The sequence below is a fragment of the Oryzias latipes genome, chromosome 8 (assembly GCF_002234675.1).
Source record: "Oryzias latipes chromosome 8, ASM223467v1".
NCBI classification, from domain to species: Eukaryota; Metazoa; Chordata; class Actinopteri; order Beloniformes; family Adrianichthyidae; genus Oryzias; species Oryzias latipes.
Window position 1 is genome coordinate 23494009 of NC_019866.2, and position 16866 is coordinate 23510874.

At 42.3% G+C, this 16866-nt stretch overlaps 1 protein-coding gene across 2 annotated transcripts in view; it reads right to left on the minus strand.

The window, feature by feature from the left end:
• Window positions 1-1667: 1667 nt before the first annotated feature.
• LOC101172168 (carnitine O-palmitoyltransferase 1, liver isoform) overlaps window positions 1668-16866 on the minus strand; it is a 37277-nt gene continuing 22078 nt past the window's right edge. For both annotated transcript variants that reach the window (XM_004071865.4, XM_023957800.1), the window contains exons 13-19: window positions 16002-16118; window positions 10310-10474; window positions 9737-9865; window positions 8202-8357; window positions 5315-5428; window positions 4956-5048; window positions 1668-3886 (exon numbers count right to left, since the gene is read on the minus strand). In XM_004071865.4, coding sequence (XP_004071913.1) covers window positions 3764-3886; window positions 4956-5048; window positions 5315-5428; window positions 8202-8357; window positions 9737-9865; window positions 10310-10474; window positions 16002-16118 — 897 coding nt within the window. In that variant the 3' untranslated portion in view covers window positions 1668-3763. The remainder of the gene's footprint in view (window positions 3887-4955; window positions 5049-5314; window positions 5429-8201; window positions 8358-9736; window positions 9866-10309; window positions 10475-16001; window positions 16119-16866) is intronic.

Here is a 16866-nt window from a genome sequence, read left to right on the forward strand (position 1 = left end):
GCATAACAAGAAATGAGTCCAAAGGTTTTGGAATTGTACTGAATTGATTGGATCTGATGATCCAGTATTGATCACATATGTCACAGTAAAGAGCTAGATATTATAATCTTCTGGAACTTTGCTTCCAAAAAAAAGATGTAACCCCCTTTTTACATTTAGTTGATACCCCTGTCATAGACCAAGTTCTTAAGTCCCTCTCTTTGCTTCTCCCCCAATAACTGGCACACAGCAGCCACCTTGCATTTTCCTTTCCAGCAGCCGTGAGAGTCACAGTTGTGGTCCTCTCAGTAAATGTCATTTTTATTCAAATGGAAGTTTAGCAACAATCCCTTACATTGGGCTCAAAAACACAAAGTGCTTGCATAGAAGTAGTAGTTTTGTCAGAAGGACACAGGACTAGAACTAACTGGTAAGTAACATGTTCCCATATTTTATCAACTTGGTGTAGTGGCAGCTTGCCAGGTTAAACAGGTGGAGACAGGAAGTGCTGCAGGTGACTGATTCCACTGATCAATGTTTAACAAATAAATATTTTGTCAGACTTCTGTTTCAAAACCATAAAAAAAGGAAGAAAACGGACAAAACTATTTTTAGTGTTGGATAGGTTCTGAATAGTGAGAACAGGATAAAGGCAGCTGACGATCATTCTAACAGAGAACTTAAGTACTTTATAATAATTAAGAAGTGTTATATAACACCACAAGTTTGCAGGAAGGGTATGAATGTGTTCTTTACGATCTAAATCCTGATTTAATCCAGGTTTGAGCAGGCCAGGTCCTGTGGTTTTTGAACAGGGCCTGGCCCTAGGAGGTCTTGGTGTGAAAGTTTCAGTGGAATGTTCCTTTAGTGCCCTCAACAATCAGAAGCAGTGAATAAGAAGCTTCAGCTTTGAAAATTTTTTATGTATTTTTTCTTATCTTAAAGTAGTTTTTTTATATTTGATTTTATTCTTTTAGATTGTTTCATGTCTCAACTCCTTGAATTGAGACCCATCTTTCCCTGTTGTTCGGAAATTTGGCAAAGAGAAAAGTACTTTTGTCTTTTTTAAATCTTTATATTGTGTGGAATACAGTTCTGGTGTACTTTATGCATTCATTTAAAATAATCTAAACCTTTGGATTCCAGTATTTATATTTGACCAAAGATTGGATTGGATGGATCTCTGTAATAACTGCCAACTGCCTGTTGATCTTAAATAGTATGTTTTACATGCATTTCCTTAAATTTCAATACAGTAATTTAGTTATGGAAGTATATATGCAGTGAATTAATATACAGTAAATAAAGCATTTTGTTATCCAGAACTTTATGTAACATTTTTATCACCTATTAGTGAGTTAAAACAGTCCAACCTTTTATTTGGACTCAGCAGCAATGAAGACACTTTTACTCAAAACTGAACCAGATTTGAGTTTGAACAGCAAACAGGTGCAGTAGGATGGTAGCTGCATCTGCATAAACTGCTGCATTAACTAAGAAATATACATTTTAAGTTTTTTTTTCCCCCAAGACATTTTTGTTTTTTTTCAAAATAAAAAAAAACACTCAAAGAAGTTCACAGCAGTAAAGCACAGAGAAAGCTAAAAACCACAGGAAAGATTCCAAAAATCAGTTTTTGTATCAAATGTTTTTGTAGAGTTTAGAAAAAATACACAAAAACAAACAGCTTAACCACAAAAATATTTATTTGCCAAAACACACCAACATATTTCCACATTTAAATAGGCTTTAAAAATCAAAAACAGATCATCAGGAAACATCTGCGCTTTTCTCAGTCTCACATGTAAAAAAATATCTCACAAATATAAAGGTCTGAGTTGTGGTTTGTTCTGTGAAAAGAGACATTGTGTTGCTACAATCTACAGTTGTTGCTTCCCCCGTCACAGTAAGTGTGCGTCACAGAGGAGGCAGGCTGAGGCACATAACTGCATTTAGTGTTTGGCCCTCGATGCACAAATCCAGACTGTGCATCGTCTTCATCCCCTCACAGGAGGAGGAACTCAGAAACACTCTTTTCGGATTTGGCTGAAGCGCATCTCATGGCCGTAACTGTCAAAAGACACCCTGAGCACATGTGCTGACACACAAAAACACACACGTTACAACAAGGACACGGGCTGAACATGCTCAAAGGGAGCAGCTGGAATCCCAGACCAGGATCAGACTGATCTGAGGAGGTGGATGAGGAGACCAGACCGCCTCCACAGTAGCTGCTGCATCTCTGATCTCAGCTACAGGAAACGGAGGATTTTCCCCAAACTTCCTGTCAGCTCTGGAAACTTCTACAGAGATAGAGTTCTGCAGGCTGTGTTTGGGTCTTGGCAGGTCCTCATACTGCATCACACTTTTAAAGGCCGATGTTCACTTTGCATTGAAAAATGATGTAACTGATCTGGAATCTGGTTTTTGAAAGCCGTTTGTTCATCTGGAAAACCCCAGAAGACGCCTCTAGAAGCCGGCAGGGGTTAGTGCTGCACCAGAGCCTGAATTCATTCCATCTTTTCTTTGCCAGCATGATCCTCCTCATGCGTCACTGAGGGGATTGTGTGCAGCTGCGAAGCTGCAGCGAGCCAGCGGGGAACCTGCAGGTCGGGATCTGCTTCACCGGTGAACAGGAAACAGCAGGGAGAAGGCACCACTGCTGACTCAGCAGAGACGGACTGGCGGCGAGAAAGCTTCACTTCTGCTCAGCAGCAGGTCATCAAACGTTGGGACACCAAGAGGAAATGTCGTTTTAAAGAAGTCTTTCAGCTCATCTCTGGAACACGGAGCAGCTGATGCAGCTCTGGAGGCAGCTTTCTTGCCCGCATAATGCCGATCAAACAACGATCATGGAGACTAAACGGGGCTCAGAATCTACAGAAACGGTGAAGTTCAGAGGCTTTGAAGACTAAAGTCCTGATCAGGGATTAGTGAGGGAGAACTTGCACAACTCAAAAATAAAAGATTAAAAAACATAAAAAGAACCTAATTATGACTCGATCAACTGCTTTCATGTGACATATGATCAACCCAGCATTTTCCACAGTACTTTTTGTTATATACACACATCTTAAAAACAAAAAAATACATATTTTATTACAAAACAAAACAAAATAAAATCTTGTGTTGCCCTTTTTCCCCTAACTTCTTTGCAAACGTGTTTAATCCTCACCTTAAACTCAAGAATTTTTTGTTCTTTGCTCCCTATCACATCTTTAGATTGAATACTTTTGTGCTTTCAATGTCGTTTTTTAGTGGATGAGGTCTACCTAAATGTCAAAGGACAGCGTCCAGCGGGAAATTCCACCGAGTTCCTGAACCAGCATCATCCAAAAGGAGCTTTACGCCGCAGATAAAGACGTACGGCTCAATCAGAAGTTAAGAAACTAAGGAGATGTGGTCAGGGCGTGTGATGCTCAACAGTACCACTCTGTATTCTCACACAGCTCCTCTGGAAATCTCCCTGCCGTCTCTTCTGCCCAGTTTCCGTGGAAACGCGGTAATAGATGGAGCTGACAGAAGGAACTTTTGTTCTAACTACATCTGCTCTCACCATCATCATCTCCAAACAACACATAGATTTCCCTGTTCAGATTTCAAGAATGTTTCCCAGCAGAAGTCTGTAAAAACTGAGGCCATCAGGTGGTTGAGCGGTTAGGGAGAATCCAGCCGAAGTCTGGGTAATGCGAGGATACTGGCTTGTGTGAAATTCTCATTAGTTACGGACTGATGGAGGGTCACATTGGGGCGGTGGGGTTCTGGGATGCGGGGCTCGGCCCGTTTAGAGGAGCTTCTTGGACTGCGGCTGAGCCGGCCCTTTGGAGGAGGACGCCGTGTCGGCGGAGAGGACGGCCATGATGTCCTGAAGGGCTTTGGCGATCTGAGCTCCAAACCTGTGAGAGTCCTGCGAGGAAGGGCAGAAAGATGGCGTCCGGTGAATAAAACCACAGTTGAGGAAGAGGAGGTGGTCATGCAGATGTAAGGGGTTAATGGCAGAGGACGTGTGCATTATCAGAAATGAACGCACGTGCGTTCATTTCTGATAATGCACACGTCGTCTGCCATTAACCAATACTTAATGCACACCCAGCAGCCAATCAGAATCGAGTATTCACCCGGACCGTGGTAGAAAAGCAGATAAACTCCTAAAGTCCTGGAACTCTTTTTATCCTCAGTACAAAGTTCTGAGGGTAAAAATGCTGCAACACTTAGCGATGAACTTGTGTCACACTCTTGGTTTGCTGCACTTTCATTTTCACTTTGAGTTTAGCATCCTTCAGAAATTCTTTCAGTGGTGGAAAACCTGAAGCACTGTGTGTGAGGCACATCCACCGATAATCTCCACCAAAAGGAGACGCAGCAAAAGTTGACGGCATTTAGTTTCTCCATGTTTTGACCAGTGATGGGTAACTAAAAGGAAACATACTCTCCTCTACTTTGGACGCTTCCTGGATTATGAGTCTAAAAGAGATTTAATTCAGTTTTATTTATATAGTCTGATGCTACAACACAGCTGTCTCAACGGGTTCACTTATTGCAAAAAAATAAAAATAAAACCAGTTCTAAAATACATTAGTTAATTGCTAACCTAAACAGACCAAGCTAAAGTGGAAATCCCTGCCCTTAGATCCTCCTTCTCGGTAAGGAAAAACTCCCCCGAAAATAAAAATAAATAAAAAATAAAATAAATAAATAAAAAAGCAGATTCTGGGTGGATACCAGTAAAATACAAGGGCAAACGGGTACGTGGCACACAGGTGACCCTCAAGGTTGTAGACCGCTTGGTGACTCCGTAGAGTGAAAACCCCAGTGAAGACCCCCAGTGTCTCTATGCTTGAACCCCCCCAGTGTCTCTATGCTTGAACGCCCAGTGCCTCTATGCCCGACCCCGAGCAATGGGGGGGCTAGACTGGTGTATCAGCGTAGCTCACCGCTCACTCACTCAGATGTGCCCCCCACCAGAGGAGACTTACCGTTTCCCCACAGGAGTGTTTAGAGGACACGTGGAAGTTGATCATATCTTCACCAACGATGATGTATGAAACGCCATAACCATCGTCTGCGACCTGAAGACAAACGCAAAAGCCACTAAAGTTCTCCTTCTGTGTTAGACATTACATACGTAAACACTTATCAGCACAAAGCTGCGTTTCTCCATTTCAGGATCCATTGGAACTACGTTCATTGAGTAAACGGTTGAAGAATTACGGTAGTCAAACACATGCAAACGCTGGAGCTAAAGCTACGGTGACCAGGCTACGACCAACATCTGATCAACACTTTGCTCCTTTCGCTCACATGCGGGCGACTCTTGAGGACTTTGGGTACTTACGGGTCCGAACCCTCCACCGAGTGATACGAAGTCTGGGTGGTTCTTCAGGTCGAACAGCTCCATCTGCTGCACCGGAGTCTGGCTGGTGGAGAGGCGCCAAGGCTCAGACAGAACCTGCGTTTGGTTCGGGGGGAGAAAAAGCAGAGGAGAAAAGAACTTCAGGAGGACGTGAACCCAAGTCTCAACGCCTTGGACCGTATCTGAGAATGGAACAAGAGAGTCTGACGTCACAAGGATAGAAACGATGGCTCAGACCAACTGTTGAGGCATCGTTTCTTTGGCAACCGCTCTTGCTGGTCAATAGTGAGCACATTGGACGTCCACATCCCTACACTTTAAAAGTAGTCTATACGAGATCTATCAATCAAGGGTTTCGAACGTTGGACATGGGGGCCAGCGGGCACCACATGCTTTTATCGAAGCCTCTGAGTTGCCACTTTCTAACTTGGATAATTTGCCTTACAGACTTGAAGTTGAGTCGAATCAACTGGATTGGAAAAATGCGGCTTCATCAGTGCGATTGGTGGTGGGGAATCCTGCACCACTCGCACTGAAAAAGCCAGTTAGATGAGCGGCGAAACGTTTTAAAACTTATTTTGACACAACCCTCCAGACTGGGCCACCTGGATAAACGAAGACCTAAACAGACAACTTGTACTACAGAAAAAAATGTAAAATAAATGAGGATTGTCAAGAAGATGTTAGAAAGTGACAACAGTACCAGCTTTTTATTTCTCTATAGAAGTCTATGGGATTTCGGCTTCTTGGGGCCAGCGGGTACTTCCTGTTTGGAACGCCAAGGGGGAGGAGTCACTCTGTTTGGTTGGCATATACAGTCAATGGAACGAACCCAAAAACCTCAAAAAGCCATTTTACTGGTTTCTGGATCTCTGTGGATCTACCTCGGAGGAGAAGTAACAATCTTTGACCAACAAACGTTTCCTCTTTACATAAATCCATATTTTCTTCGTTCATGGGGTTTACACATTCAGAGCTTTAGAATGAGCAGTTTTAAAACGTTTGTGCATCCAACCGCAGTATAAAACACTAAAATGACCCCCATCACTTCATAAAGTCTAATAAAACACTACCAGCCACATTTCTGGAGGGATTCTCTGTCTTTTTTTGTTTTGGTTTTTCTAGATAAATCAACTTCCATCTTCCAGTCTAAAATCTGCAGGAACCAGCATGTTTGTGTTTTCTGTGAAATCCTTGCTTCTAGGGCTGCAGCTATCGATTCTTTTTGTAATCAATACATCTAGCACTTAATCGATCGATTAATCGAGTAATCGGATAAAACGACTTGTGTGTGTTTTTGAACAACCAAAACAAATGATGCATGACAAAAATGATGTGGTCGTAAAATGAACAAGCATTTGATTTTAAAGATCCGCTTTGATGCAAATGTTACTTTGGTGTTTTTAAGTTGGTCTTGAGAAGTGGCGGAGCTAGAACATTTTGTATGGGGGGCAGAAGACTTTGAAAGGGTGGCACAACACCAAAATGGAAGGCCATTAAAAATAAAAGAATCAGAAAAACATATTTGATCATTATCATTGTTTATAATTTGTGTAAAAATAATACTTTTGTTATTTTTGCAATGCTTAAAGAAGCCTCGCGGTCCGCCGAAAGGCGAGCTACCGCCTGTCCCAGCCCCTGCCTCTCGGCGCCCCCTCAATGCTCTTAGCTGAGTGTCCCGCGGGGTCTGAAGCGTTTACTTTGAAAAAATTAGAGTATTCAAATCAGGCCCGGTCGCCTGAATACCGCAGCTAGGGGCTCTCGCCGCCCGCCGAGGCGGCCTGCGCTGGTCGCCGCGGAGCGGCTGACACCGCCACTCGCTCCCTGCCGGTGGCACGCGCGGGTTCCGTACCTAAGGGTCGAGGTTACAGCGGTTGCGCCGATGTCTTCTGTTCAGATACTGAATCATGGAAGATGTGCTGTTGTGTATGCCAGCTCTATTTTGCAGTAGAGACACTGCACCTTGTTCTCTTCTTTATTAAGTGTGTAATGATCCCACACTTTAGACAATTTCTGCCGTTTATTTATAGATCTATTCTCCGCCATCGCGCCAACTAAATTCAAAAGGTCCGTGTGACACAATCAAATCCCTGCGCCGCGCGTATAGTGCGCGTCATAGGAATTTAACGAGGCTTTGAGGCAGAGTTTTTGCCTCGAAGAATTTTTGTAATCAAGTAACTCGAGGAATCGTTTCAGCCCTACTTGCTTCATCCTCTTCACCACATCCACAAAGCTACTCTTTCTCCGGGAATTAGAGGAACTGTTGTGTGTGTGTGTGTGTGTGGGGGAACTTTACAAAAGACTTTCTGATTAAAGCACACGCTTGTTTAGGAGGAAATATATGTTCAGCTTTGTTACCACGGCTTTGAAGTGACGGTCGTCTTCAAAAATTTCTCCAGCATTTAAACTAAAATGCTAACATATGTCCTCAAAATGTACCTTTGACCCCCCAATAAACACAGAACTTTAGAGAGTTATTTATAACCCTCTAAAGGGGGTAATTTCGGTAACTACATGCTTATCTCATTCCGGCCGTCGGTTTGGCAAACATCTGAGCTAAACGTCAACAGTCTGTTTTCCTGACAGTGATTGAGGATTGAAGCTGGCCCAGTTTCAGCTTTCAGCTTCCTCTAGTGCATGTTCTCATCAGAGGTTCAAGAACCTACAATCTGAGAGGACAAAGGAACCAGGCAGACGGGAGTTTTGGGCTGTGCGTTAACCGGCACTTCTGCTCGACTCGTCCAGTTGTTGAATTGACCTTGAAACGGGGGCTTTACGTTATCAACCAACCACAAAACGGGGAACACGAGACGCAAAGGGGAAACAAAGCTAGAAGCCATCGTCTGGGAAGAAGAGGCGAGCAGCTCACCTCTTTGAGGAAAGGCGAATCCACGCCCAGGTACTTGGAGACGACGTACAGGCAGAAGAGGTGTCGGTCTATCCCGGCTCCGGTCATGGCCATGCGATAAAGGTTCTGGTGCTTCTCAGAAGCCTGGCGGAAGAGACGTTTGCACTGGTCCGCTCCCTGCAGAACCACATCCGTTAGAAACACAAATCTTTAGGGAAGGTCTTTGAATTTGACAAAGAACCAAGAGTCTGTAATTTTTAGCAAATAGGGCTGTAACCCGTATCCGATTACTCCGATAATCACAATGTCTTCCCGAAAACTCAAGTATGAATATTAATGATCTCCGAGATTGGGGATTCGCAATCTTCATAAATATAGTAGAGTGTAGTTTTTATTGCTCTAAAATGCAGAATAATGTTGGATTTTAGTTACTAGCTAAACAAAATGTACTACTGTCAACACAAGTAAATGACTCTTCAAAGTAAAGTGTCGGGGAAGGTTCTCATTTTCAAAATAAAGCTATTAAGTTTTCTTGGCAGATAAAGAAAATTAGACTGAAGTTTAGTTTACTGAAATAAGTTCTGAAAAAATACATTTGTTTTAAATATAGTCGACACTTTGAATAAAAATAGGTAATCAATATGAAATAGAAAATTTTATTTTCGGCTAAAGTTTTGGAATTTTTTGACATTTTCTCTAAAGACTTAAAAATAAGTTTGTAAAAACTGCCTGTTGGAAGCTTTTAGGACAGGGAGCCTTTTCTAGTAGTTCCAATTTTATCGAGGTGTTGCTTAGTTTTCATTTACTGTCTTCTTGTTATCGATCTGCTGGAAGTTTATTCAGCTGAACTTGGAGGATGGAAAAATCGTGGAGAACCTTCAACACCACACAGGCCTCCTTTGAACCGTCTAACCGTGAAACGTTAAGATAAAGTCAAATGCAGCTTTTGAACTAAAACGCCAACTATAGAAAACATTTCCAGGATTTGTTGTTAAATGATCCTAAAACGCACTGACGTTTATCAGAGTTTTTACAAATAACATTTTTAAGATTGTTCATAAAAATTAAATAAAAAAGAGCTTAGAGTTTAATTTCTCTATTTAAAAATCCCCAAATTAAAAACAATTACTCTACAAATTTACTATTGTAGTATAAGTATAATTATTATTCATATCAATGTAGACATTTATTAGTTTGGGTTGTTTGCTGCAGTCGCTCTGATTCTGTAGCCGTTGCCGTAGATACGCTGACTCAGAGCGACTCGGATCAATCCCTGTCGACAGGTTTCAACACGTCGGCGCCCGTATCAGGAAGCAATGGTGAGAGATTTGGCCACCCATAGAAAACCATAACATAGCGGTTTCTACAGGTAACGTCACGCCTCGATTTGTCCATGGCTTTTACAGTCTGAGTAAAACTGGAGATGATTAACTAGAGAACCTCCCTGTCCCCAACAGTTGAGAAACTTTAAGGAGGTTTAGTTTCCCTGCACACACAAACATTGGGTTAAAGTTTCATTATTTCATCAAAAGCCCCGCCTGGGTGAGCAGCGTTACCTCTCCGCCCTCCAGGGCTTTGACAAAGGCACAGCTCTGGTTGGAGCAGGACCGGACCGTCTCCGTGCGGCCCTCCCTGAACAGACGGGTCATGGACGCTTCGTAGGTCAGGCAGAAACTGCCGCGGTCCTGAAACCAGCAGGAAGAGATTTATGACCATCACACTGCCTCAGTGGAGCCAAACACTGTTATTTAAGGAATTTAACCGTCTCCATTCCTAATGTTTCATCTCTGCCTCAACTCTGCATGGTCCTACACTCCTGTACTTCTTCTCTCTTTCAGTTTATTCTCTTGTGTTTTTTTCTGGAAACAAATGTATTTGAATTCTTTATTCATTTCAAAGGACAGAAAAGGTTCTTGATCATTTTTGCTACTGGGTTCTTATCGTTTAGAAACTTTCAGTTTTCTGTTTTGTTTCAACATTTTTCTTCTAATATCCTCAGCTGGAAACAATGAATGTTTGGTCATTCTTTGATTTTCAGAAAGAAGCTTTTTAAATACATTCACTACACACAGTGAGACAGGCTGAAGTCCTCAATAGAACAGAAGCAAACAGGCGGTAGTCTTCCTCACCCTGAAGTACGCCAGCTGTAAGCTGATCTGTATGAAGGCGTCGGGGCTGACTCGGAGTTTCTTGATCTTTCCTTTTCCAAAGTCTCTGAAGGGGAACACATGGCAGTCGACGTCGTCTGCAAGAGCTTTTGCTAAAGTCAGGGAGCTGAAGATCTGATCCTGGACCTGTAATCACAAAGAACCATCCACACGTGAGCCAAAACTGCTCTTTACTGCGACTAAACCATGCCTTTCCCTGCAGCTGCTGGTCATCAGCCAGGTTGGCCAGTTTCCTGATGACATGTGGTACTGGGACAGAAAGAGACGGACAGTCTGTCATCCTAATGGTCATTTGAACAGTGAGATAGAAAAATCACAAAAAATAAACCAGACCAGAATGGACTACAAAAGCACCAGCAAGAAGCTGACCATTGATCCACCTTTAGGTCTGCGGCTCCAAACCAGATCTGACCTGGTGGGGTTTCCGTGATCATGAGATCACGGCAGGAAGACACATGGACAGGCCCGCATGCAGTTTGTCAATGAAAACCTTCATGATTTTGAGAAAGATGGGGAGAAGATGCTGTGGTCAGATCAGACCCACATGGAGATCTTTGGCATCAACTCAACCCGTCATGTTTGGAGGAAGAGAAATGCTGCCTATGACCCCAAGAACACTGTCCCCACTGTCAAGCATAGAGGTGGAAACATTATGGTTTGGGGCGTTTTTCTGCACAGGCCTACTTCAACGTGGGGATGGGAGGATGGGCGGAGCCATGTACTGAACCTCCTTCCCTCCTTAAGCCGGGAGCTTCAAATGGGTGGTGGGTGGATCTGCCAACGGGATAATGACCCAAAACGAACAGCCAAGACAACCAAGGAATGACCGAGGAAGAAGCAGATCAAGGTCATGGAGCGGTCCAGCCAGTCTCTGGATCTCCATCCTACAGAAAACTTCTGGAGAGAGCTGAAGCTCAAAGTTGCTAAGCAACAGCCACCGAATCGGAATGATTTAGAAGTCATTTGTAAAGAAGAATTCATCCTGATGTGTGGTAAATCTGCTCCTCAACTACAGAACCTCTCTGCCTCCTAATGCTGTGTTCACACTGAAAGCGATTTGAGCTTCAGGGGTGTCCAGGTTAACGTTGAGTCAATGTGCAGACACAATCATAGATCCTGAGGCACGATTTGAGCATCGAAGCAGCGTGACGTCGCGGCGTGGTCTGGTGGCGCCGTGTGGGTGTAAATATCTGAACTTTGGTGAGGAAGATGTGAGCGACACGTCAACCAATCAGGGACTTAGCTTTGGCCTGTGCTGTGATCCGTGGGTGGACTTCAAGAATAACATGGAGGAACGTCTGATCACTGCCCTCCTGAACTTTATGATATTTTGTTATTTAGATGGAGTCAATAATTAAAAAGGTCCTCTAATTTTATTTTTTTTAATTAACTGAACCTGCTTCCTAGAGAAATGTTTGTCAAACCCTCGTGTGCAGGCGCTGACTGTACACGCCCCTTCATAAACCACTAAAATAAAGAATGCTGTGTTAAACACAAAGGAGGATGGAGACTTTGTAACTCAGCCATAGCTCAAACTCATTCAGCTTAATGTTGTTTCTCTTTCGGCTTTTCCCATCAGGGGTCGCCACAGCGAACGAGTCGCATGGTAAACTTGGCAATGTTTTACGCCGGATGCCCTTCCTGACGCAACCCTCTCAAAGCAACCGGGCTTTGCAACTCATTCAGCTTAATAATAAACTGAAAGTTTCTCCCACGTGCAGACAACCACAAACAACGATCCACCACAGAACGATAACATCAGAGGAACCCACATATATATATATATATATATATATATATATATATATATATATATATATATATATATATATATATATATATATATATATATATATATATATATATATATATATATAACAGCCTACAAGCTCATCATCGCGTGCACGTTCGTGTGCACGTACACGGCGGTAGACTTAGGGGAATAACGCAGCCAGGATGAAATACATTTCCCTTTTTTGGTTTGATTGCAATCAATGGTTGGTTATTTTAGGGACTTTCAGTTCCTCCCACAATATATGAACCAAAAATGATTTCATTCATGCTTATTTTGGCACTGCAGCGGACTTTTTCCAATTCTAAACTCAGTTGAGTTCAAGTCTAAACTTTTATCTTTAAAAAAATGCTTCAACTTTCCAGTAGATGTGATGTTTAAGATTTACTTTTCGCTTTTGTTCCATCTACTTTTTTTAGATATTTATTATTTTATGTAGAAGAAGAGCCTTTGCTCATTTTTACTCATAAATAAAATACTTTTTCCCCCCTTTTTATACAAGCCAATACCCAAAAACTCATGTATACTGAAGGACCACAAAATACTGAATTCTGTATTTAAAGCTGCCTTCATGGCTGTAAAAATGTTTACAGCACGTTTCAAATTATTACGTGATTATTATATGATATATTATTTGATTTTTCTAAATAATCAATGCAAATGCCTGTCAGCATCATTTTATAGTTACAAACCATTAGAGTCAATATTAAAAGTTATTAAACAAACCTCCAAAAGATAACATTTTTTCCAACAATAAAAACCTTCATAGTCACCGTTATTCCACACAACAGAGTTCCACAACACTGATCCATTCTAAAGAACAGAAAAGGGTCATTTCTTGAATTTGCTGCTTTAGGAGGTCATATTGACTGAAATCCAAAGCTTTTCCAATCAAAAACATCTTCATAGGTCGAGTTCCTTTTCTAACACAGGAACCCTCATTTTGGAGCAGCTTCACAACTCTTGCATCCAGTGAACTTGTGAGTTTTTGGAGAGTTTCTGTTTGAATTTCTTTGCAGGACATGAGAATAGGCTCCCAGGGCTGAAGTTTGGATGGGAACTGCCCCCCACCCTCAGAGATATTTGGCTTGAGGATGCCCTAAAGGTTCTTAATGTGGTCGAGGTCAGGGGAGGATGGGGGCCACACCGTAAGTTCATGTACTTTTGGGTCCACAGTGGCCAATACGTCTTCCATTGTAATAAAATGTTCAGCACTTCAACTGTGTCTCATACATAAGCTGCTTTTACTCGGGCAAATTTGTAGTGCTTCTATTTGGATAACTTAAGATGTAGAAAGGTAAGAGTCAATGTTGTCAGATTTCCACAACTAAATATATTTCAGTATAAGAAAGAAAATGAATGTGAATGTGTTTGAATGACCTAATGATGGTCAGAGGGGCCGTAGGGGCAAACTGACAGCCACGCCTCTGTCAGTCTGCCCCAGGGCAGCTGAGGCTCCATCAGTAGTTACCATCACCTAGTCTGAGTGAGGAGTGAATGATTAATGGAGACATTGTAAGCACTTTGAGTGCCAAGAAAAAGCGCAGATAAATCTAATCCACTATTATTATTATTTGAACACCTAAAAACCTTAAAGAGTTCTGGTTCGCACAGACCAGTTAGACTCTCTTAATCAACCTGTCAGCTGACCTGAAGACACCTGTTTGAACTGATCATCTGTAGAAAAGACACCTGTCCACAGAATCAGTCAGACTCCAAACAACATGGGAAAGACTAAAGAGCTTTCAGTGGCTTTAAGGGAGAAGATTGAAGACCTGCACCAGACCAGAATGGACTGCAAAACCACCAGCAAGAAGCTGACCATTGATCCACCTTTAGGTCTGCGGCTCCAAACCAGATCTGACCTGGTGGGGTTTCTGTGATCATGAGATCATTGAGAAATCGGCCTAAAACAACACGGCAGGAGTTAGTTGATGAGCTCAAAGCAACTGAACCACAGTCACCAAGAAAACCACTGGTATTACTTTACAGTTCAGCATCTTGCAGAGCTCACAAAGTCTACCTGCTTAGGAAGACACATGGACAGGCCCGCATGAAGTTTGTCAATGAAAACTTTCATGATTTGGAGAGAGATGGGGAGAAGATGCTGTGGTCAGATCAGACCCACATGGAGATCTTTGGCATCAACTCAGGCAAATTTGTAGTGCTTCTATGTTGGTAACTTCAAATGTAGAAAGGCAAGAGTCAGCGTTGTCTGATTTCCACAAAATATATTTCAGTGTAAGAAAAACATGAATGATTGAGGAAACAAAGTGCTGTTTATTTCCAATATTGCAAACTGTAGCTTCTCCAGTACTTTCAAACGGAGCATGAAGAAGGGAGCCTGAATGGTTCTTCAAAGGTTAAGGTGTGAAAAAAAACACTAATTCTTTCCAGAAACAATAAAGTGTTATGACGACGCAGCAGCATGACAGGGTGGAGGAGACGCTTTAATGTGGCAAAGATGCTTTCTTTAAACATCAGTCTGCACTGCAGCTGCGCCCTCACACACACGGAGGTCAAATAGTAACGGTCATCGCCACAACGTTGCCCTTTTTTCAGAGCGTTGTACACATTGTTCTGATGGATTAGGTTCTGCAGAACTTTGGCCCGCTTTGCCGATAGTATTTTAGCCAATGCTAAGTCCATTGGCCGCTGTGAAGCTGCAGTGCTTCACTCGTTCTTATCTGAGCCGCTAAAAAGCACCGCAATCCGCATTTTTATATGTTGCTGGCAGCATCATGGCTCAGAGTTTCGGTTTGGTACTCATCCCAAGTAAAAACTAAGTAGTTCATGTCTTATAACAATGAAAAAAGCTGCCTCTAGCTGAGGTTTCCCTGTTTTATGTGGTGTGGTGCTGCTCAAAGAGGCTCCATGTGCTCTGCTGCCAACTAGCGGTTGGAGGGGGAAGTGGAAATCACGACATATTTCCGAATCGATTTTTATCTAACACCCCTAATGCATAGGTAGTCCTTGCTGTATGAGATGATGTATTGTCATGCATGTAGATGATTTTGTTATGGAAAGCACGATTCTTCGGTCAAAAACTCCACCCACTTTTTAGAGGTAATTTTCACGCCTTTGGGGACCCTAAGGGGGCAGACAAGCTTATTCCCCACGATTGTGGCCCAAACCATGGCTCCGCCACCTCATTGCTGACGTTGCAGCCTTGTTGGGACATGGTGGTCATCCACCAACCACCCACCTCTCTATCAACTTTTGTTATGAAGATTTTTGAAACAGTGTCACGTCTATTTTACTGATATAGTATTATTTTTTTAATTTTTTACATGATTTTTCTAATTAACATAATCTGCGTATATTTTAGATAACTGATCGGCATTTGCCATGTTGATTTCTAAAATAACTATGTCTATATTTTACATAATAATTAAGTAATTCATCTTTGTCATGTGCTTTATTGATACCTACGGATTCCTAATTCTGTCTGATAAAAGTCATGAACCGCATAAAGATAATTCATGTAATAAAATAGTTACGGTAGAACAGGGGTGGGATTATATAAATTCACTTCCTTCCACTCCTTTTCAATCAATATTTAATTTTCTGTCTAAATATCCTAAGTCTGATAAGTCATTGCATGAATGTATAACTGATGATTGTAATGTTTGTGTGTTTTTTTTATTTGATTGCTTTAAATAAACCATTTTAAATCAAATCAAAACGGTCAGCATTTCATTTCCTGCTGGAAAAAAAGGAGAAGTATTCAAGTCTTCCTTCCTGAGCAGCTCAACTCAGAAAAACACAGATCCTTTAGGGAGATTTCATTTCTGCTCCTGTATCTGAGAAGCAGTTAATCTTTTGGGAAACTCCCCGTCGTCGCTGCGTTGCGTTTAATACCTCTGATGGAATCTCCCAGCTCAGCCTGTGGGGGGGCGGCAGCGAGCGGTCCACCTCTCCTTTGCAGTGTCCGTCCTCCGTGTAGCCCAGCTGGAAGGCGTCGGTGGCCAGAGTGTACTGCACAGACAGACAGACAGAGGAGGTCAAAGACACGACCACAGAGACCTTCTGCCTTCTCCTCTAAACTCTATATTAGACTTGTACTGTTTTTAGTCAGTTCTCCCACTTAAAAGATATGAGGGGCCTGTCATTTTCATCATATGTAAACCTCAACTAAAAAAAAAATAAAAATAAAAAATAAAAATCCAGAAAATCCCTTTGCCTGCTTTTTAAAGAATTTATTTGTAAATTATGGTGGAAAATAAGTACTTTTTCACCTACAAACAAGCTAGATATCTGTCTCTCACAGACCTGTAACTTCTTCTGTAGAGGATCATCTGTCCTCCACTGGTTACCTGTATCAATGACACCTGTTAGAACTGGTTATCTATATCAAAGACTCCTGTCCACAACCTCAAACAGTCACACTGCAAACTCCACTATGGTCAACACCAAAGAGCTGTCTGAGGACACCAGAAACCCAATTATTGACCTGCACCAGGCTGGAAAGACTGAATCTGCAACAGGTGAGCAGCTTGGTGTGAAGAAATCAATTATTAGGAAATGAAAGACGTACAAGACCACCGATAATCTCCCTCTATCTGGGGCTTCCCCCAAGATCTCACCCCGGGGGGGTCAAAATGATCACAAGAACAGTGATCAAAAATCCCAGAACCACACGGGGGGATCTAGCAGGGACCCACCAGGGACTCAAACCCTGCAGGGCCAGATGTGTCTGCCAGCCAATGCCAGTACATGTGCAGGC